Consider the following 24,218-nt stretch of genomic DNA (forward strand, 5'->3'; position numbering starts at 1 on the left):
GGCGCGGGACCCGGGCAGGCAGCTCCCGGCACCCCCGGCTTGGAAAGAGCAGTTTGAGGCCGGCAGCTCCAGCTTTGAGTTCATCTCTCAGTTTGGGATTGATGATATCTCGAGTTCTTCAGGGTATCCGCCTACCCACTTCTGTACTAATTTCAGAGTTTTTTTTTTGTCCGTGGAGTCATTTTATAAAGAGCTGTAGAAGTTGACTCCTCGTGTTCCGTCTATATTCCTTTGAAATTTATTAGGCACTGTACAGGTCGTAAGAGAGATTTTGCTGTACTCTTGCTGGCTCTAATTTTTTTTTTTTTTTTTTTTTTTGTAGCGTCTGAGGCACACACAGGTCGAATTTTAATCACGCAGCAGGTGAGAGTTACAGACCTGAATTCAAATCTTGAGATTGTGTCTTGGCACTCGTTGTCTCCTGAAAGCTGCAGTGAGTGCAGGCTTTGAGACAGGCTGCCTTGGACAGCAGCAGTGGCACGGGCCTTTCTCTCTGAGCCCTGTAGGAAGGGGGGGGGGGTCCCTTTCCCGCACTCCTGAAGGAAATAGTAAAGGTAGATAAAAGGAACGGGGCGATGACATCCAGCTGGTGCTGAGATTTTCCCTGCAGTGTGATGGGATTGTGATTAAATCACGTTATGTCGTGGCTCATTTTTCTTTCACAGCCTAGCCTTCTGGGGACTGTTCCTTTCCCAGACAGAATTGAAGAGAAGAGGAAGGAACAACCCCTGATCTCTTGTCATTAGAGCTCCAGGTGAGTAGAACTTTGGTTTCCACACACACACACACACACACACACACACACACACACACACACACACACACACACGGCAATCCCAGCTCTCTCCTCAAACGGAAGTCAGCTTTTCTGACCTCATTCTTCCTCCCGTGGTTTCCACAAATGCCCATCCAGGCCTCAGGCCCCTTAGCCACAGCTGCCTTCCCCCAGGAATGGAATTCTTCTAAGGGTTGAGGAATCTCCCAGTATCTCTACTGTATTCTCTCCCTGGCTCCTAGTAGTGGTTCATTTGGTCAGTAAATCGCTCAGGCTCATACCATTTCAGGGCTGTGCTACGGAAGAAATAGTTATGGTAACTGTGATGATATGTATGAACTGAGTACTTATGTATATGCCGGGTTTTATGCTGAGTGCTTTTACTGCTTTCATCCCTGGTGCCTAGAAAAGTGTCTGGTATATAGTAGCCCATCAGTAAATGTTTGAATGACTTTCTCTTTAATTTGCTGAGCAACTTTGTAAGTGAGGTATTATTAGCCCCATGTCACAGATGAGAAAGCTGAGGCTTAAAAAGATAGAGAAACTTAACAGGTGTGACCTGGCCAGGAGGTGTTATGACCAGAAATCAGGACCTTTGCACTTGCACTTCCTTCCATACTCTTCTCATCCCAGATCTTTGCCCAGCTGATTTATTTTCATGCAGGTCTTAGAGATTGTCCCTGACAACCTAATTTAATGTTGCACTTCCCACACGTATGTTCTGTCTGATAGAACTTATGCTGTGGTTGGTAAACAAGAATCTATGGTGTTTGCTTTATTTTCTTCATAGTCCTTTTTGTGATCACAGGTCACCTTATTTGTAGACTTGTTTACTCACTAGATTGCATGCAGCATAAAAACCAGTACCTTGTCCATCTTATTTACTGCTCTGTTCCCAGTGTTCTTATAGGGTCCAAGATATAGTTGCACACTGAACGTATATTTGTTAAATGAATGAATTTCTATATTCCTAGGTTAGTGCTGGGTTGGATGAATAACAGCAATGATAATAGTTTACTGAGGATTTGCTGTGTGCCAAGTACTGGGCTATGAGCTTTATTCAAATAGGCATGTGTGTGTGAAAGGGAGAAAGACAATTCTTTCAACTCTGCAGGTAAGAATTATCTTTATTTAGCAGAAGAACAGATTCATTAAGAAGTTTTCGTCACTCTTCCAGCGTTAATACAACTACAAAGTGTGAGCCAGAATTTGAACTCAAGCCTTTGGACAACTCCAATATTGAGAGACGAGAATTGCAGCTTCTGGAACTTTGCTTCTCCTTTTGCTATCTTGATTAATAGCTTCATAATTTACCTATTTTCCTCAAACTTCAACCCCAGACTTGCATTTGATTTCTCCTTTTCATATTTTTTTACCTTTGCAATATCTCTTATCCCCATTACCTCTTTATCCCACTGCTTTATCCACCCAATTATTTCTTTTATCCTTGCTCTCCCTGCACAGAATCAAGGGCTGTATCTTTCTTTATACTGTAAGCACCTGACACACAGTAGAATTTCAGTATATGTGTGCTGTCTTTCCAACTAGAGTGTTAGCCTCGTGAGCAGAGTCCTTGTCTGCCCTGTTCACTGTTGTATCCCAACATATCCAGCATAGCCCTTAGCTCATAATTTACTAAACAAATGAACTGGAGAACAAACTATTCTGCCCTAAAGCTGATATCAGAAGGACCTAGGACCCAGGTATCAGGAGATGAATTCAGGTTAGTACCATTCTTCCATTTAAATATTTATTGATCACCTACTGTGTGCTCAGAGCAGAAATTCCAGCCCTCTAGAGCTCACATTCTAATAGGTACAGGAAGATAGTAAGCAAGAAGAATAAACAGTAGGTCAGATGATAATTTTCAGAGAAAGGTGGAGCAGAGAAGAGGCTTTGGGAGTGCTGAGGGAGGACCCTCAGTTTTAAGTAGAATAATCAGAGATGGATTTCACTAAGAGGGTGGTGCTTGAGTAGGCATCTGAAGGAGGGGAGGGGCCTGGGGACATCTGAGGAAAGAGAGTTGTAGGCAAAGGGAACAGTAATGAAGGTCCTAAGGTGGATGCATGCCTGGTCTATTTAAAGTACAGTAAGGAGGCCTGAAGGGCTGAGCAGAATGAGAAAGAGGAAGGATAAATAGGAAATCAGGTATTGGGAGGCCAGATAGTGTAGGGTCTTGGCTATTGAAAGGATTTTGGTGAAAGGTTTTGAGTGAAATGAAGATTTTGGCAGGAGGAGTGCCATGTTTTATATTTTAAAAAGATAACTCTGGCTGCTGTCTAGGAAAAGTACTGTAGAGGGACAGGAGTAGAAACAGACACCAGTTTGAAGGCTGTTGCAGTAATTCAGGCCAAAGGTGATGGTGGTTTGGACAGTGGTTATAAGAATTGGCCAGATTCTGATTCTAATTTGAAGGTATTTGCTGATAAATTGGAGATGGAGTATGAGAAGGAGGGAAATCAAAGATCAACCTGAAATATTTGGTGTGCTCTTTCGAAGGGAGAGAAATGCCTCTACAGGCAGATCTGGAATTTGGTTTTGAACATGTTAAGTCTGAGGTGCCTTTTAGACATGCAAGTGGAGAGGTCCAGTTGGCATTGAATCAGCAGTGTAGGGATGCTCTTTGAAGCCGTGAGGCTAGATGTGTTCACCGAGGAAGTGAATGGGTATGAGGGAGAAGAACTTCGTGGACTGAATCTGGAGGCAGTTCTGACTTGTAGAGGCCAGGGATCTGAGGAAGAATCATAAATTTGTACAAACTAGAAGCCTCTGGAAACACTGAACATCAGCCAGTCGGAAGCAGCTAGGGTAACTTAGCAAGCGTTCCTTAAAGTGTGGTCTCTGGACCTGCTGTGTCAGCATCACCCAGAAACTTGTTAGAAATGCAGATTCTTAGACTGTACTACAGAGCTACTGAATCAGAGTCTTTAGAGCTGGGGTCCAGCAATCTGTTTTTGTTGTTGTTGTTGTTGTTTTAAAAAGATGACTGATAAGGGGATCTTAATCCTTAACTTGGTGTTGTCAGCACCACGGTCTCCCAAATGAACCAACCGGCCATCGCTATATAGGGATCTGAACTCATGGCCTTGGTGTTATCAGCACCGCACTCTCCCGAGTGAGTCACAGGCCGGCCCCTAGCAATCTGTTTTTGTAATATCTCATGGTGATAAAGTTTGCAAAGCATGATCCTGAGGATCCTGAAGATTTGAGTTTAAATTGCATTGGTGTGGACTCCTTGTTACAGATCTGGCCTTTGCTTTTACCCTTTGTCCTCTGTGTAGGAGGATAGCGTGTTGCCCAGTATTTCACACTTGCTTCAGAGAGCAATCCCCAGTGCAGAGCAGTGGGTGAACGATGCAAGATGGAAAGGTGGTTGTCAGAGTGGGCTGTGCAAAGGTCTGGTATAGACGGTTAGAGGAAAGGTGAGGATTTGAGCTGAAGCAGTAAAATCCAGAGAGTATCTTAGAGTGGACAACCCATGTGTGTGTATCTGTTTGTCTGAACTTGCCCTTGAGGCTTGGATCTTGACAGAAAACAGGTCAGGCAAGGAGGGGAAGGGAGGGAGCTGGTGCTTGGTGTCTTTGCACCACCTACTGACTAGCCCTGAGCTGATTCCAAGAGTTCTGTTTGTGCATCACAACCTGTTGTTGATGGAATCGTGTAAGTATGTCCAACATGCCAGACACATGCAAGATGAAGAAAGTAAATAGCAGAAGACGTCTCAATTCCCTGGATGATTTAGACATCTGAACCGGGAAGGCTATGTGAAAGGTGGAACTAGCAACTTAAAGTGTTGCTGGATCCCAGAGCAATTAAATCAATCTGGTGGCAGCAGGAGAAGCTTCATTTAGAAAACAAGTTCTTGAACTGGAGTCCATGGGCGTAATTCAATGGTTTATGAACTTGAGTGGGAAAGAAATTTACACTGGTCTAACTGATAATTAGCATTTCCTTTAATTGTGAATGTAGGCAATAAACCACAATAGTATTAAGAGTACCTGTGACTTTGTTAGCCATATAAATAATGCATATTTTATTTCATGTTCTAGTTGGTGTAGATATTTCAAACTATAGTTTATGTTCATTACTCTTTTGAAATTTTAGTGGTTAAATTTATTCATATTTAACGTGTTAATAAAGAAGCACATATGGGAGTTTTAATAATTTTGAAGATTGTATTTCAATATAATTAGCTTTTTAAAAGAATCCCATGCATTTTATTCCAACTAGGGGTCCATTAGTATCATCAGGCTACTGGAGGGGGCCATAGCACAAAATAGGTTGAAAACTCTGAAATCACAGAAGATAGTTGCTAACCTACCTCATGATTTTTAGGATCCCTGGGGATGGGGATTTATTTTATTTTATTTTTTGTAAGCCCCACAGCATCGCATAATAAAGCTTTTACACGTCAGGTTTTTCTTCATGGGGCATAGGATCTGTAAGTTTGTGGGGTCTCCCTACCCTTCTGAAAGGGGCTTTGTCTCACTGTGAGATTTTAGCTGCTGGACGCTCCCCACAGACACTTCTGTGACTATCCTCAGCCATCTCCAACATTCTTGGCTCTCTGGACTGTGAGTCCCTTCAGAGCAGGGACTCTGCATAAGAGCTCCTTAGTAAATATCCTGAAAACTACTAAATGAATAGTATCCACAGCATGTGTATTGTAAGTAGAGACCCTGAGTTTTGGGGCCCAGAAGAAAGTTCTCAGAAAAAGTAAAGTTCTCTCTTGAGCCCACAGGTCCCCAGAGCATGGGAAGCAGACAGGCTCTGGAGAGTGAAGGTGGAGGCAGGTACTTCTGATCTTGGGTATCCGTCTGGCAGTCTTTGGCAGAGCCTGGAGAGTCTCAAGCATGAAGAAGGAGGCCTGGATCTCCTGCTTCTCCAGCTTAAGAAGATTAGAGAGTAAATAAAATTGCTGCTGCTTTCAGAAAATCTAGAAGAGTCCATGGAGACTTTGACCTCAAGGCATGGAGGAAGAGGTAAGAGTTATTGAAGGGAGTGGGGTGAGGGAGAATCTAAGCTGGCTGTGGAGAGAGAAAAAGTTGAGTGAATGAGGAATTGCCTGAGGTGAGAAGAAACCAGCCCGTAAAGCTGCACACCTTCCCGAGGTCCAGGTTAGATGGTCTGAGAGCTTGAGGCAGGCACCACCTCCCCCTCATGGCTGCTTCTCCTCCCACAGCTCTTCATTCTCAAGCCTCAGCCCTTTCCCAAGACAGGGAGGATAACACCAACTTTCAGGTGGGTTGATTTTCTTTTCTCTTCAGAAATACCACCTCAGGTATCAGAGAGTACACGTATCTTCTTCCCTTGGTACAAGAAAAAAATGTATTAAGTGAATACGTTACATTTCTCAGTGCATTTATCCACAAAATAGCTGTGTAGGAGAGGTGGTATGATCCTGTTTAAGAGATGAAGAAGTGAGTGGTGAATCCTAGATTTGATCCCAGGTCAGTATGACTCCATAATTTGCCTTTTGGCTGTATGTGTTGCCTGTCATTAATAATTTTATGTAGGGGCCTGAACCCAAACTATGCAGAGAAGTGACTCTTCAGATAATGAATCTTCCTTTTTTTTGGTTTTTCTCCTCTGTAGGACATTTTTTATATTAATTTATGGATGTAATATTCTCCATGTAATACACCCTACCAAGAATTACACCATGAACAGTTAAAAGACAGCATATTGGGGGAACAAAATTTCATCTACAACAAAATTTTAATACCCTTATTTTAAAAAGAGGGGTATAAATAAAGACCTAAGCACTCTTGTTCAGGAAGAGAGTAAAGGAGAAAAACAAATGACCAGTAATCATATGAAAAGATGATCAGCCTCTATTAATCAGAGTGATGCAAATTGAGGCAAGATATGACTTTTTCTAGCAGATGGCCAAAGAGTTGAAAGATCAGTGTTTGTTGTTAGCCAGAGTATGGAGAAATGGGTACATCCACACAATTGCAGGGGCATTTCAGCCTCTCTGGAAGTTCTGCCCACCTCTCATCCAGTATTCCCCACTCCAGGAATTTATTCTAAGTCAGAACAAGTCTTCAAGGAATGATCATTGCAGCATTGTTTATAACAGCAAAAAAAAAAAGGTGGGGTGGGTTCCATGTTCATCCATTGAATCGATGAATCGTATTTTCTTTTATTCTGTTCTCTAGATCCTAAGCTGCTATTAAGTGAGTAAAGGATGAAAATATTAGGACGTGGAAATAAGCTCTCTCTCAGTGAATACATGCATACACATTAACTTAATTTTCTTTCAAATTGGAAAAATAAGAAATCAAAGTAATCGTAGACTTTTAAGTACATGTTTTTTTTTACCACATCAAAGATTATTTTCTAAAGTTTTCTCTTGTGAAAAGACAAAGAATTTTGAAGGTTTAGTCACTTTTTTTTACTATATGCTTTAATTTTAAATATTATTGATTGACTTTCTTCTATAAGAGCTGAAGAAATTAGCATTTTTTTTTACTTTCCACCATCTCCTGATAGTGTATTGTTTTTATTATCATTATTCCCGTCTGATTCGTCACCATCAGTTCCTACAGTTGCGTAGTTGTCTCAGTTCTGAGTACATATGTAAGTCATTGCTCACCACCTGTCCTTTACCACTGTTCTTTTTATTTTTATTTTCTGTTGGTTGCCTTAATTTCATCCTAAGTGAAAACTGTATTTTTTCCAAATATTTATGAATGCTTAATCATGAGTTTTTCCATGCTTATGGATGTCTGTTGCCTTTATGCTCCAATGGCAAATTGCCTGGGCTTAACATTCTTTGTTCATACTTTCAGGAATCTGTGTTAAGTGACTTTATTTTCTGCTGCTATTAAATCTTGTGCTGGTCTTTTTCATGTCTTCTCTATCTTCTGGTGAGATAAGTTTATTCTGTTCTTTTTTTCCAGGTGGTTGTTGTTTTTTTGATTGGCTGGATGTCAGTTTTGTGGGTCACACTTTATTTCCCTTGCTCTGTTTCCTTATGGTATTAATTAGTTCTCTTTTCACTTGGATATTAATTATTTTATGCACTTGGTTCTCCTGGAACTCCTAATGGATAAGTGGTTTAACTTCTGGACCTATCTTCCCATTCTTTAACCTTTTATTTTTTGTTTGCAATTTTCCATTGTGTCCCCGGCACCTGCTCTGTTTTCCAGTTGACTGGACTGTTCTTCATCAGTGTTCATTCTGCTGTTTAGCTCATCTCTCTCTCTCTTTTTTTTTCAATCATAGCAGTGATTTCTTTTGCACTTCTAAGAATTCTGATTAATTTTTTTCTAGCAAGTTTTTCCCATCCCCCTGCAAAAAAATCTAGTGAATGTAGCTTTTGAGTACTGTGTGTTAAGATGATGATCCTAACTTCTCCAGAAGCGTTGTGGTTCACGACCAAGAGACTCTTCTTGCTTACCGCACCTTTTATATAGGATTACCATGGAGATGTTTTTGGATTGTCTACCTTACTAACTCATAGTGTTAAGCCTGTGTAACTTGGCCATGTTAATAATGTTAGTTTACATATATTATAATTTTCAAAATAAAGACTTGATACAAGTCAGACCATATCAAGGTCTGTAGCAAAAAAATTAGGTTTCCCCTTCCAACTCTATCCTCCCTAATATGCCCAATATTAACAAAAAAAGTATGTATTCATCAATATCTTTGTCTTGTGAAAATATGTATTCAAATCACCCCCTTTTAAAAAAAGAATGGAAACATGTATATTTTACACATAGTACATATTTTACTACTGTATAATATTTCGTTACAGTTATTGCCACTTTTAGCACTACAAACAGTACAAACACATATGTCCTCATATGTTATTCTTTAATCTTTAAATTATATAATATAAATTTCTAAATATTGCTGGACCAAAAGAGATGTACTTCTTGTTTAAACTTTTAATATATTATTGTTAGAATATTTGAGATGAAATCATAGCAAGTTCCCCAGACCTTCAGTTCCAAGGAGGTATCAGTAGTAAACATTTTTGCTGATCCAATGGAGGAGGGTGTGTGGCAAAGATTTCCCATTTTATTTTGCATGTCCCTGTGTGGGGACATGATAAGCACCTTTCCATATGTTTATTGGCTGTATTTGTATTTTCTCATTTGTAAATTGCTTATGAAATGCTTTTGCCCATTTTGTCATTAATTCATTTCTTGTCACATATTTAGTCTCTTCCGATAGTAGGGTTGTTAACTTGCTTATCAAAAGCCTTAAAATTATTTTTTCTTAGTCTTTACTTTCTGAATGGTGACCTGACCATAACGAAATCTAAAATTTTTGTATAATTAAATGATTTGTTCTCTTTTTGGAAAATCTGATTTTATATATAGTTTCAAAAAACCTTACCCATCTTAAGCTTAATCAAAAAGACACCTAAATGGCATTTTAATATTTATATTAAAAATATTTAATTTCGTTTTTTCCCTCTGTAAAGGAATTTATTTTTTAATTGACACATATTGATTATACATATTTATGGGGAACATAGTTATATTTCAATACATGTGTACAATGTGTGATGATCAAATCAGAGTATTTAGTATGTTCATCATCACAAAACATTATCATTTCTTTGTGATGAGAACATTTGATCTCTCTTCTAGCCATTTAAGAACGTACAATAAATTAATTATAGATGCCTATCACTACTGTACACCACTAGAACTTATTTTTCCTGTCTAGCTGCAAATTTGTGCCCATCAGCCAACCTTTTCCCATCCTCCCTTTATCTCATCCCCTTCCCAGCCTCTAGTAACCACAATTCTACTGTCAGCTTCTAAAAGTTCAACTTTTTTTTTTTAGCTCACACACATGATTAAAAATATGTGGTATTTATCTTCCTGTGCCTGAGTTACTTCTCTTAACATAATACCTTCCAGGCTCATTTATGTTGCCACAAATGACAGGATTTAATTCTTTTTCATGGCTAAGTAGTATTCCATTGTGTATATATGCCACATTTTCTTTACCATTCATCTGCCCATGGGAAGCTAGGTTGATTCCATATCTTGGCTATTGAGAACAGTGCTGCAGTAAACACAAGGGTGCAGATATCTCTTCAGTATGCTAATTTTCTTTCCTTTGGATAAATACTCAGCAGTGGGATTGCTGGATCATATGGTAGTTCCATGTTTAGTGTTTTGAGGAACCTCCATACTGTTTTCCATAATGGTTGTACTAATTTACATTCCTACCAACAGTGTATGAGTTCTCTTTTCTCTGCATCCTCCCCAGAATTTGTTATTTTTTGTCTTTTTGATAATATCCATTCTAATGGGGGTGAGATGACATCTCATTGTGGTTTTGATTTGCATTTTTCTGTTGATTAGTGATGTTAAGCATTTTTTCATATACCTGTTGTCCCCTTTTTTTTCTTCTTTTGACAAATGTCTATTCAGTTCCTTTGCCCATTTTTTAATCAGATTATTTGGTTTTTTGCTGTTGAATTGTTTGAGTTTGTTGTATATTCCGGATATTAATCTGTTGTCAGATGAATAATTTGTGAATATTTTCTCCTTTTCTGCTGGTTGCCTCTTCACTTTGTTGATTGTTTCTTTTGCTTTGTAAAAGCTTTTTAGTTTGATGTAGTCCCATATGTCTATTTTTGCTTTTATTGCCTGTGCTTTAGAATTCTTCTTCATAAAATTTTTGCTGAGACCATTGTCTTGGAGTGTTTCTCCTATGTTTTCTTCTGTTAGTTTTATAGTTTTAGGTCTTACATTTAAGTCTTTAATCCATTTTGAGTTGATTTTGGTATATGCTGAGAGATAGAGGAATCTGGTTTCTCTCTTCTGCATATGGATATCCAATGTTCCTGTCACCATTTATCAAAGAGGCTATCATTCCCTAATGTATGTTCTTGGGACCTTTGTCAAAAATCAGTTGGCTGTAAATGCTCAACATCACTCAGCATCCGGGAAATGCAAATCAAAACCACACTGAGATACCATCTCACCCCAGTTAGGATGGCCAAAATCCAAAAGACACCGAAAGATAAATCCTGGCGTGGTTGCGGAGAAAAAGGAACTCTCTTACATTGTTGGTGGGAATGCATAATGGTGCAACCCCTATGGAAAATGGTTTGGAGGTTCCTCAAACAGCTGAAGATAGATCTACCATACGACCCAGCTATCCTACTGCTGGGAATATATCCAAAGGAATGGAAATCATCAAGTCGAAGGTATACTTGTTTCCCAATGTTCATTGCAGCACTCTTCACAATAGCCAAGAGCTGGAATCAACCCAAATGTCCATCATTGGATGAGTGGATATGGAAAATGTGGTATATCTACACAATGGAATACTACTCAGCTATAAAAACGAATGAAATACTGCCATTTGCAACAACATGGATGGACCTTGAGAGAATAATATTGAGTGAAACGAGTCAGGCAGAGAAAAAGAAATACCACATGTTCTCACTTATTGGTGGGAGCTAAAAAAATAAACAAATTAATTTACCCACAAACACACACAAAAAAAACTGGGGGTGGGGGGTGGGGAAGAAGATATAACAACCATACTTTTTTTTTTGAAGTTGTTACAACAAGCAAACGGAAAGGCCATTCTTGGGGGGGATGGGAGAGAGGGAGGAGGGCGGGAGGTGTCGGTGATGGGCCATAATAATCATATACATTGTATATTGACAAAATAAAAATTTTAAAAAAAAGGAAAAAAAAAAAATCAGTTGGCTGTAGATCCACAGATTTATTTCTGGGTTCTTTGTTTTGTTCCATTGATCTGCATGTCTGTTTTTATGCCAGTACCATGCTATTTTGATTATTATAGCTTTGTAGTGTATTTTGAAGAGAGATAGTATAGTGCCCTAGCTTTGTTCTTTTGCTCAGTATTGCTTTCACTATTTGGGGTCTTTTCTGGTTCCATATGAATTTTACTTTATTTTTTTCTATTTCTGTGAAGAATGTGATAGGTATTTTGAAAGGGATTGCATTGGATCTGTGGATCACCTTGGGTAGTAGGGTCATTTGACAATGTTAGTTTTTTCAGTCCATGGATGTGGAGTGTCTTTTTATTTTTTGTATGTCCTCTTTAATTTATTTTATCAGTGTTTTGTAGTTTTCATTGTAGAGATCTTTCATCTCCTTGGTTAAATTCCTAGGGTTTTTTGTTTTTTTAGTTTTTTTTGATAGCTATTGTAAATGGAATTGCTTTCTTGATTTTTTTTTCAGCTAGTTCATCATTGGAGTATAGAAATGCTACTGATTTTTATATGTTGATTTTTGTATCCTGCAACTTTACTGAATTTGCTTATCTTTTTTGGTGGAGTATTTTTCTTTTTCTTTTTTTTTTTTTTTTTCCCTTTTTGTCTCTTTTTTCGTGACCGGCAACGGATTGCAACCCTCAGTGTCACGCCCGTACCGGACCGGGACTGGCAACGGGATCGCAACCCTCGGTGTTGCTCCCGCACCTCGCTCAGCCAGTGAGCGCCGGTCTGTATGTGGGATCTGAACCCTCGGCGGGAGCGCCGCCGTGCTCCCAAGCGGCGCACTGTAGCAGTGCGCCACCGGGCCGGCCCTGGTGGAGTATTTTTCTATATATTCATATACAATTGTCTCCCCCTCAAGAAAGCATGTCACTGTCCAAGTGAGGACAGTTATTATATTATAGGAATATAGTTGATCAGTATATTTCAGAATACATGACTGTCATTTTTTTCTCATTGAACTGGAGCAATCAGCTTAAAATAGTTAGGCCATATTCATAACTAAGGATGATACAGCATGGTTTGAAACTCCACTTTAGAGGTCTCGTGGTTGAGGAGGTGGTTGCATAAACACATTACAGTCATGCTTCACATAACAATGGAGATATGTTCTGAGAGATGCATTGTTAGGCAGTTTCGTCATTTTGTGAACATCATAGAGTATACTTACACAAACCTAGATGGTATAGCCTACTACACACCTAGTCTATATGGTATAGGCCCATTATGTATGTGGTCTATCGTTGGCTGAAACATCATTTTGTGTTGCATGCTGTAGTTGCTTTCTGTCAATTGTTGACATGGAATCCCATAAAAAGTGAGGGAGTGTGGTGGCGGACAGTGACAGCAAAGAGCAGGATTTTCTCAGTTGCTGGTGGAGAGGTGAACAGATGATTGGTGAAGAACAGTCATTCTGGCTGAGAAAATGATTTTGGGCTGTGTGTAGACATGGGCACTCTAAAATTAGGCATTGGTGGAACTGTAAGTTGTCACAGTCTTTTGGAGGAAAAGTTGGCAATCTATAAGTTAGAATCAAATTGTCAAATGTGTGCACCTTGTGACTCAGTTCTGGGAGATTACCCTTAGAGGTGCTCACAGTGAGCAAAGGATGTGATGTGTTCCTCGCTTGTCTCTTTGGAGATCTGTGGAAGATAGTTGGCTAGAATTGAAATTATTGGCACCGAACATTAATGTGCTTGATTTGATTCACCAAACTGAACAACTTCCTGTTTTCTTGTCTACTTCTCTTAGTAATACCAAATTTATTTTTCATCTAGTGGGTTTTTATGTTAATGATACTTTACGTTTTAGGAGCCATTGACCTTCAAGGATGTGGCTGTGATCTTCACTGAGGAGGAGCTGGGGCTGCTGGACTCTGCCCAGAGGAAGCTATACCGAGATGTGATGCTGGAGAACTTCAGGAACCTGGTCTCTGTGGGTGAGAGGAATCTTTCTGGGTAATGGAAACTGAATTTACTGGAGTGTTCTTGTTCCCTGGAGAGAAGATGTTTTTGGTTTTTGTACATAGGTTAAATACTTTTTTAAAAAATAGAATTGTTTGTGTTATTTCGAACAACCATAACAAACTACTATAGACTGGGTGGCTTATAAACAAAGAAATTTATTTCTCACAGTTCTGAAAGCTGAAGTCTATTATTAGAGTGCCAGCATGGTTTAGTTGTGGTGAGCGTCTTCTTCTGGGTTGCAAACGGCAAACTTTTCATTGTATCCTCACATGGCAGAAAAGGGTGAGAGAGCTCTCTGGGGTCCCTTCTATAAGGGTACTCCCTCATAACCTAATTACCTTCCCAAGACCCATAATATTGAGGTTTAGGATTTCAACATATGGATTTTAGGGGAGCAGAAACATTCAGTCCATTGCACTGTTATAAAGCAGTTTCCTTTGACTGGTCCTGAATCTTTTGTCTGTCCTCCAAAAGCCTGATTAGGACTCCATTTTCAGAATATTTTTTGCATCTCAAAACAAGCCTAAGCTGGGTCGGCCCGGTGGCGCACTGGAGAGTGCGCCGCTTGGGAGTGCAGTGGTGCTCCCGCCGAGGGTTCGGATCCCATGTGGAGAACAGTTCCCGCTCACTGGCTGACCGCGGTGCGGGCGCAACACTGAGGGTTGCGATCCCGTTGCCGGTCCCCGGTACGGGCACGACACCGAAGGTTGCGATCCCGTTACCGGTCAGTAAAAAAGACAAAAAGGAAAAAAACAAAACAAAACAAAACAAAAAAAACCAAGCCTAAGCTTTGCATCTTCTTGTATTTCCAGGGCAACAACCTTTCAAAGCATACAAGACATCCCCTTCAGAACAAGACACAGAGACTTGGGTGATAGATGAAGAAACTCTAAGAGATGCATATCCAGGTAGGACCGTGGGGCCCAGAGTCCTTGGAGATGAGAGCCTGGCTAGGTAGTGAGTGGGCGAGCTTGCCCCACAAGAGGCCCCACTCCACATCCTTAGTCTTGCCTATGCGTACTGCTGGTACCATTGCAGGTGACTGCTCTGCAACCTCATTTCTACTTTTCAGTTCTACCTTCTCATGCTTTCTTCATGCTTTGCAGAGAATGATGTACCCAGAGTGAGTGAGGGCTCTCTGGACTCTCCTCCCTCTGATAGAAACAGGCAGTGTAAGGCAATGCAGTGGCAGAGAGAGACTGTTCAAGGTTACTGAGAGTCCTCTGAAGAATTTCTCACTTTACTCCAGTATCCTGCAAGTCCCTGGTTATAAGCAGATTCTTGTTACCTGAGCCCTAAAATATAAAAATAGCCAGTAAAAAAAATCAGAAAACATGGACAAATTTTTACAGTGATCTAGGACTGTATGATAAGCATGATAGTTTGATGGCTCCAGTGATAGGCATATGTTGAATATTTTTACATCTTTGTGCCTGAACAGTATTGTCTGGTAATATAATATAATCTGCTCACAGAAGACACAGACATAGCTGGTGCACTTTGGAGAGTTTGGTGCTTTGTTCCCTCCCCAAGTTCAGCTCACACCTACCCAGAATTAGAGTTTCTCCTGGGAGGCAATATAGTGAGAGTGTCAAGTGTGGGCTTTAAAACCAGACTTCCTGCATTCAAATCCCGGCTTCGTCACTTACTCAGAGTATGGTGGAATAATGTACTAGGTCACGCTCTCACTGCGCTGGTTTCCTCATCTGTAAAATGAGGATAATGGTTTCAACTTCAGTATAATTTTGAAGATTAAATAAGTTGACATGTGTACATCATTGACACATAGGAAGTGTTATAATACTGTTTAGATGTTGTTATTATTTGCCACAGCAGCATCATGCAGTGAGGAAGTGAATTTTCTCTGTAAAAATCTGTTTAGAAATTATTCTTTTATTTGACAACTCTATGATGAGACATAGTTTGTTACGAATAGGATCATGTTGGCATTTAGCTTTAAAGCTTGTTAACAGGTGCCACTTCTTGTTTTCAGACATTAAAAATAAGTGCCCTGACAGTTATGAAATGTAAAGCTGACTATTTCTCTAGGCTGTTATTAGTCCAAGTCTGAAAATCTGATATCCCTGAGCCAATCTTGTTCTCATCTCTGAATTGTCTTTAACCCCATAGGAGACAAGAATGGAAAGGATATGGAGTATGTTCAAGAAAAAGAATTAAGATTCCTTTCACACAAAGAACTCTCCTACTGGAAAATCTGGGAACAGGTGGCTGGTGAGGTAGTAGGGAGTCAAGACCCCAGAGTATATCTGCAAGGGAAAGATGTCCAGTTCTCAGAAGGTGCTGCTCCCTGTCCGGTGTGGGAAGGAGCACCTACTCAGGGTTCTCAGATCAAGAATTTGGTGGACAGTCTACCAGGGGATGGGCCCATCAATTTAGAAAATCAAGAGTTTCCAGGCTGGAAAGTTGTAAGAGCGGTTTCCATTCGAGAATCTTGGACAAAGGCCTTTGTAGATGAGCCATGGAATATGCAAGAGAGGTATACAGAACTCGGTGCAGAAGATGCAGTATGTACATGTGATGGGGATGATTTCAGCTTCCACTGGATATCACATTGTCATGATGACCACAGATTACCTGAAAGAGACAAACTATGTAATTGCAATACATGTAGAAAAGACTACATTAAGAAGTCTATAATTCATCACCCTAATTCTGTAGAAAATGGCTCTAAAAGCAGCGAATTTAGAAATGGCTTCAGGAACGATCTAAACCTTCCCACTCATCCAAGAGTGCCCTTGAAAGAGAAACCCGATAAGTATCATGAGTTTGGTAAGGGCCGGAGGCAGTGTGCCTGTCTTGACAGACATCAAAGAATTCCCATAGGAGAGAAATTCTTTAAAAGTCTTGAGCATGGTCGGGTTGTCAGGTTTAACACATACATTGACAACTGTCCCAGAGTCCCTGTGGGAGAGATGCCCTACAGATGTGATGTCTGCGGGAAGGGGTTCAGGTATAAGTCGGTTCTTCTTATTCATCAAGGTGTGCACACGGGAAAGAAACCCTATAAATGTGAGGAGTGTGGGAAGGCCTTTGGTCGAAGCTCAAACCTGCTTGTGCACCAGAGGGTCCACACTGGAGAGAAACCATATAAATGCAGTGAGTGTGGGAAGGGCTTCAGTTATAGCTCAGTGCTTCAAGTCCATCAGAGGTTGCACACTGGGGAGAAGCCCTACACTTGCAGTGAGTGTGGCAAAGGATTCTGTGCCAAGTCTGCTCTGCACAAGCATCAGCATGTCCACGCAGGAGAAAAGCCCTATAGCTGTGTTGAGTGTGGAAAGGGGTTCAGTTGTAGCTCCCACCTCAGCAGTCATCAGAAAACACACACAGGCGAGAGACCCTACCAGTGTGACAATTGTGGTAAAGGTTTCAGTCACAATTCACATCTTCAGGCTCATCAGAGGGTTCACACGGGGCAGCGGCTCTACAAATGCGATGTGTGTAGTAAGAGTTTCATGTACAGCTCAGGGCTTCTCATGCACCAGAGAATGCACACAGGAGAGAAACCTTACAAATGTGAGTGTGGGAAGGGCTTTGGCCGGAGCTCAGACCTCCACGTCCATCAGAGGGTCCACACGGGAGAGAAACCCTACAAATGCAGCGAGTGTGGTAAGGGCTTCCGGAGGAATTCAGACCTTCACAGTCACCAGAGGGTCCACACGGGAGAGAGGCCTTACATATGTGATGTGTGTGGGAAGGGCTTTATTTACAGTTCTGACCTCCTCATCCACCAGAGGGTCCACACGGGTGAGAAACCCTATAAATGTGCTGAGTGTGGCAAAGGCTTCAGTTACAGCTCAGGGCTTCTCACTCACCAGAGAGTCCACACAGGAGAGAAACCTTACAAATGCAAAGAGTGTGGAAAGGGCTTCAGGTGCACCTCAAGCCTTCACAAACATCAGCGAGTGCATACGGGAAAGAAACCCTATAAGTGTGATCAGTGTGGCAAGGGATTCAGTTATGGCTCCAATCTTCGTACCCACCAGAGGTTGCACACAGGCGAGAAACCCTACACGTGTTATGAATGTGGAAAGGGCTTCAGATATGGCTCAGGTCTTCTGAGTCATAAGAGAGTGCACACTGGCGAAAAACCATATAGATGTGATGTGTGTGGGAAGGGCTATAGTCAGAGCTCACATCTTCAAGGTCATCAGAGGGTCCATACTGGTGAGAAGCCCTATAAATGTGAGGAGTGTGGGAAGGGCTTTGGTCGCAGCTCCTGTCTTCATGTCCATCAAAGAGTCCACACTGGCGAGAAGCCCTATAAGTGTGGGGTGTGTGGGAAAGGCTTCAGTTACAGCTCAGGTCTGCGGAACCACCAGAGAGTGCATTTAGGCAAGTAACCTTACAAGTAGATGTGAGTGAAGATTCCACCTGGAACTCAGAACTTTTATTCATCTGAAAGCCAACACGGGAAAAAACCTCATGAAAGTGATATATAGAAAGGGTTTCAGGAGAGTCTAGTGTATTTATGGTTATCATTTAGTCTGCACAGGAAGGGAAGACCTGGGAGTGTGATAAATAGGGTAAGCACTTCAGTTATAAACTTCGGTCTTCAAGAGTCTGTTGCATGGCAGAATAGTCCTTAAAGCAAGCGTGCAACAGTGGCTTCAGTAAAAATTGTCACTTTCATCAGAGTCTGTCTGGGAGGGAGCTTTTGCAAATGCTGCAAGTAGTGAGAATGTATCCAAGGTGCAAATTATGGATGTAGATTCTTTGTGGAGGGGCCATACCTACCAATGGGACAAATGTAGGAAAGGGTTATCACCTTACTAAAACTAATACTGTATGTACCTTTTTATTTTATTTTATTATTTTATTATTTTATTTTTCCTTTTTGTCTTTTTTCGTGACCGGCAACGGATCGCAACCCTCAGTGTCGCGCCCGCACCGGACCGGGACCGGCAATGGGATCGCAACCCTCGGTGTTGCGCCCGCATCTCGCTCAGCCAGTGAGCGGCCGGTCTGTATGTGGGATCCGAACCCTTGGCGGGAGCGCTGCCGCACTCCCAAGCGGCGCACTGTAGCAGTGTGCCACCGGGCCGGCCCTGTATGTACCTTTTTAAAGACAGTTTTTTAAAAATGAAAAGATAACGGTTATTAAAGCAAGTTACTTTTAGGAGGCCTGGAACAGTTAAAGTGAAAGTCTTTCTCTTGTCAGGTCTGGGTAATGTATGTCCACATTTGCATCATGTTTTTCTGATTGTATTTTATTTCATAGAAGTAAACTTTACTTCTGTTATAGGTTGTGATAAACTGCAGGAACGTATCATTTATCAAGTGTGCCTTAGTCAGTTTTCTATTGCTATAACAGAATACCTGAGACTGGGTAATTTATCATCAGCACCACGCTCTAACCTATCGAGCTAACTAGCCAGCTACATGAGACTGGGTAATTTATAAAGAAAACAAGTTTATTTCTTACAGTTCTGGAGGCTGGGAAGTTCAAGGTCAAGGGGCTGTGTCTGGTCATCCTCTGTTGAGGGGCTTGTGTACATTAACATGGTGGAAGGCATCACAGGGCTGGAGGCTGCCTGAAAGCCACACAGGCTTTTATAACAACCAGTCTCCTGTTACCTAACCCACTCCCATGATAACCCACTAATCCATGAATGGATTAATCCATTTATGAGGGCAAAGCCCTCGTAACCCAATTACCTCTTAAGGGTGCCACATCTTAGTACTGTTGCTTTGGGGATTAAGTTTCAATATGAGTTTCAGAGGCGACAAACACACACCATAGCGTTTAAAAAACAAAATCTGACACTGCATTGAATTAATTAATTGAATTTATTAATTAGCATTTCATTGAATTTATAGGTTAATTTGGAAAGAACTTGCATCTTTGAAATGATGAATTTTTTTCCATTTTGAAAATACAATTTTTTTCTCACTCAAGTATTATAAATGACTCCTCAGTAGTATTTTTTAGAGATTTTTAAAAACAGGTTCCGAATATTCTTAACTATATTTCTAGGAATTTGTCTTATTGCTATCATGAATAGTGTAGTTTTATTCTATTTCATTTTATAGTTTTTAAAAAACATATCGGACAAATATTAGAATATTTTAAAAAATCATAAATATAGTCCTGTGCCGCCTAACAATGATTTGGCCAATGATGGACCTGTACAACAGTGGTCCTATACGATTATAATGAAGCTGAAAAATTCGTACTGCCTAGTGACATCTTGCCGTCAGAACACCATAGTGCAAAGCATTGCTCATGCAGGAGCAATAGGCTGTTCCATGTAGCCTATAGGTATAGTAGGCTATACCATCTAGGTTTGTGTAAGCACACTGTGATTCATACAATGATGAAATTGCTTAATGACACATTTCTCAGAATGTATCCCCATCGTTAAGTGATGCATGGTTACCACTTTCAACTTGTCAGATTAGCAGTGGTAAAATAGCTTTGCCAAATTCACCATCACTAGGGATGTGTAGAAACATGCAGTCTTATTCACTTATTGGTGAGAGTGAAAATAGGTATAGTCGTTTTTGAAAGAATTTGGTATATCAAATTCAATTTGTATAATCTTTGAAGCGGCAATAACTGTGCGATAATTTGTACTTGGGAGAGAGCTGCACATGTGGAAAAAGACATGCATGTGGCTAGTTTTATAGCATTTTTTTGGTAGCAGAAAATAAATGTTAACATTCCAAGTATCTGTTGGTAGGAAATTGTTTAAATAAGTTAAGGCACTTGTATATGAGGGCTAACCACTGAAAATCTTCAGGCACACCTATGATGACACTGAAGGTGGCCAATGAACTATTTAGTGGACCAGGAAAGTTGTAGAACAACAATTATAGCGTGATCCCATTTTGTTAATATATTTTAGTGTGTGTATGTTTAGAGCGACAGGGAAAGAAAAAAGGTAAGAGGTCAGTATCATAACTGCTTATGTCTAGCAGGTGGGATTTTGGGTGTATAATACGTTCATTGTACTTTTATGTATTTTACTTTTTAACAGAGTATATATCAATTTTATTACAACAGTAAAGCTATTTTTTAAAAAGTCTAGTGGAACAATTTCTTACAGTCAAAGGTCTATATTATAACCTCTATAATTGTTTGTTTTTGCTTTTTATACTATTTACTTCCACCCAGTACCAAATGTAAGGTATGCAAGTGAACCATGAAATTTGTGAAATCATAGATTCTCTCAGAGACTGCATCATATCCTGGCTTGTAGGAGAAGAGACAGTCTGGACGGTTGGGGGGAACCATGGCATTTCCATTCTGCACTCTGGCCTCTCAGACTACTGAGCCCGTGAACCTGGCTTCACGGAGGGCAGTGCACTATGATGTGCTCCTCCAGTCTGACTTCTCTGTCTTGGTGATTCAGGAGACCTGGGGGCTGCCCTGGGCTGAGCTCCTCCCTGCTGCCTTGGACTGCCAGACACAGAGAGTTAAGTTACAGGCATGTCAGTGGGGTGGGGAACCAGCACTTTGTAGCTAAATAGATAAAGAACATATCAAGGGGACAGAGCAAAGTGTTGATAGTGGGGAATGGTTAGGTTTCAGAAGGGGACTGAAGAAAAAATACTAATGTATTTTGTGGAACTGTAGCAAGGTCCACTCAGGATATGGGGTAGGATTTTATGGCCAACAGAACAAATGTAGACACCATCTCTGGCCCCTCGGACCTTCAAAATTTGTGGTTGAAAAGTTTAACTCAGTGAATTGCCAAAGATGGACAGCAGATTTTTAAAATTCTGGACAGTGTCTCCCATTGTGCTGGAGGTAGCTGTCAGATGTTGGCTGGGGCTGCAGTCATCTGAATGCGCGACTGGGGCTTAGAAGATATGCTTCCAAGATGGCTTACATGTGTAGCTTTAGGTGGAAGTCTCAGTTCCTTGCTGGCTGTTGACAAAGCTTTCAGTTCCTTACCAGGGCCTTCATGACATGGTAACTGGTTCCCCCCAAGTGAGTGATCAGAGAGGCGACGGTAAGCAGGAAGCCACAGTGTCTTTCATGACCCAGTCTCTGAAGTCTCCATCACTTCTGCTTTGTTCTCTTCATTAGGGGTCACTAATAATAGGCCACACTTAAGGGGAATGGTATGAAAGAATTTGTGGACCTACCCTAAAACCACCACACCTACTTACATCATGGGAGAGTGATATAGATGGCATGGTAGCGCCAACAGTGTCTGCTTTGTGCACTTATGCTAATCATTCTGTCTTCTTCCCACTTTGGGCTCTGCTGGAGACAGTCCTTGAGGTTCCAGTGGGATGCCCGATTGACCCAGGCGCCAGTCAGCTGTTAGGGTTTCAGTGGCAGTAAGGGATACAAGACAGTTAGGGGGAGAGAGCTGCAGCTGCTTTGGGATGGGGTGCTGTGGGTGTAGGAGTGCAGTGCGTTCTGTGCAAATCCAGCAGTAATAAGTGAGATAGATGAGGTGTTACTCTCTCTCATCATTCTTTCAATGTTATATGATAGAAAGGTTAGTATTACTTCAAGAGGACTGGAGAGTTGTAAAAGCAGACCATCGGTGGGGGCAAAGTCAGAAATCAAATGACTGGTAGTACACAAAGACAGATATTGAGCAAGTTGGCTCTAAATGAAGTGGTTGGTAGGGGAGAGGAGTTTGGTATAGCGTATAAAGTTCTCCCTGGAAGTAAGGTTGTATCCTACCAACAGGTTGACGATATGGCCGTTTTATAGCATGGGGTCAGGGACTTAGGATTCCTGTGTTCCTGGAGCTTTTGTGGATCTAAACAAGTTGTACACTTGATACAAGTTCAATAATGAGTTCAATAAAAGCCTGTGTTTTAAAGAAATATAAAAATTAAAAATAAATAAAATTCCAGACTGCTAAAAATAAATAAAGTTGTAACTATTGCTCAGGACAGTCCTCGCCTGAATACAGATATCTCAAGTATAATACAGGGCCTATTACTTCCTTACCAGGTGGAATATGGAGCATGCCAGGTTGGTGAGGTAATCCATCAGCAGCCACTAGGATGAGGTGGTATGATGGTAGGTCAGAGATGAAATTCACATTATTCATAACTGAGAGATCTGTTGCATCCAGACGTTGCTAGGAGCACTAAAACGCCTAAGCCTGTTGTTGCATTGGACCCCAGGATCACAAGGTAACGTGGTGTTTTGCAGTTTGGCCATTAGGAATGCCTGCATATCATATTCAACCTCTGAATTGCTACTATTGACATCTGGCCAATCAGTAGATACTATGTGTCAGGCCCTGCTTTAAGCACTGAGAGTGCAACTATTTAGCCTTCATGGATTTATTCAACTTTCTACTTTTTGGGAAAAATATGAAGAAAGATAAGATAAACTTCAGGATGTGCTAAGTGCTTTTAAGGTAAGAAAATGGGTGATGTGTGTCTGAGGTGTGAAATTTGAATCAAAATCTGAAGGATGAGGAAGGTCCAAGCATTCAAAAAGCTGGAGGCAGAAGGAGCACTGCAAAGGGCCTAAAGTGGGACAGGGTTGCATGCTAACAGGGAGAATGAATGAGATGAGGTTGGAGAAGTAGGTGCGTGTGGTGAATTAATGATGGCGGTAAATTCCTTCCTACTCCTTGTGTGGGGAGGTGGAGTCTAGTTCCCTTACCCTTGAATCCAGGCTGGCCTTACTTAGTAACTTATCAACTGACCATTAGAAGATGGCAGAGTGACGGTGTTTCAGTTTCCAGATGGGTCTTAATGTCTAAAAAGGGTGATAGTTTCTGTGTCCTGTCTTTTGGAATAACCATTTTTGGAGTCCTGAACCTCCATGAAATGTTGATAGAGCCCAGACATCTCCACCAAGGCACCAGGCATGTGAGTGAAGCTACCGTGGCTCCTCCAGACCAGACCATCTGCATATCACTGAGAGATCCCAGTGGGTACCATGTACAGCAGAATAACCCTATTGAGCCCTACCTGAATTCCCTACCTGTAAAATAATGCGGTAAAGTAGAATCGTAGTTGATATAAGTGGCTAAATCTTGGAGTAGTTTGTTCTGCAAATAGCAATAGATAACTGGAAGAGTGGAGGATCAGATTATGCAGGGTATGTAGGCCCTATAAGGAGCTGTAATCTGATTTATAATTTGAAAGAAAAAAAATCACTGGCTGATGTGTGGAGAATGGATTTGGGAAGGGAAAAAACTAGAAACATGGAGAAAATTTTGGAGGGTATTGCAGGTGAGAGATGTTAATGGCTTGGGACTATGGGGTACCATTGGAAATGGAAAGGAGTGGAAGGTTAGAGATATATTTTGGAAGCAAAAGAGAACTTTCTAGCAGATTGGATGTGTACATTGAGGATGATTCATGTGATTTTTGTCTTTAACATTTGGGTGGATTGTGGAGTCATTTACTGAGAGAGAAGACAGATTAAGTACAGGTAATGACTTAGTTCCATTCTGGACATAGTAACTTTAAAGTTCTTAGTATATATCCATTAGAGATATCAAGTAGCTACTATCCACGTTACAGTATCTTCTGTGGTCTTTTCCCAATCCTTTAAATAACTGATCTTGTAATTAGCAATTACTCATTCCCAAATAAATCCAGATGGAAGAACTTTGGGTATTTTTGTAGTAGCCACGCACTGTTATAATCTGAGCATTTGGCATTCTGTAAAGCAGAGCATCTACTGGCTAAACCTATAAAAGTTTATCTGACATCCAGGAACCTAGGACATAAGTCCTAGTTAATAGGAAAGTAGCTAGCTGTTTCCTAAAGACTGCTGCTTTGGGAAAAGGTG

The 24,218-nt window shown here is 40.9% G+C and overlaps 1 protein-coding gene across 1 annotated transcript; it reads left to right on the top strand.

The window, feature by feature from the left end:
- Window positions 1-327: 327 nt before the first annotated feature.
- ZNF229 (zinc finger protein 229) lies at window positions 328-17,848 on the top strand. Its single transcript, XM_008581467.1, has 6 exons — window positions 328-363; window positions 666-754; window positions 5,517-5,757; window positions 5,958-6,016; window positions 13,317-13,443; window positions 15,602-17,848. The coding sequence occupies exons 3-6, from the start codon at window positions 5,724-5,726 to the stop codon at window positions 17,830-17,832; spliced, it is 2,451 nt and encodes an 816-aa protein (XP_008579689.1). The 5' UTR covers window positions 328-363; window positions 666-754; window positions 5,517-5,723; the 3' UTR covers window positions 17,833-17,848.
- Window positions 17,849-24,218: the final 6,370 nt, after the last annotated feature.

The sequence above is a fragment of the Galeopterus variegatus genome, unplaced genomic scaffold, assembly GCF_000696425.1.
Source record: "Galeopterus variegatus unplaced genomic scaffold, G_variegatus-3.0.2 Scaffold2360, whole genome shotgun sequence".
Taxonomy (NCBI): domain Eukaryota; kingdom Metazoa; phylum Chordata; class Mammalia; order Dermoptera; family Cynocephalidae; genus Galeopterus; species Galeopterus variegatus.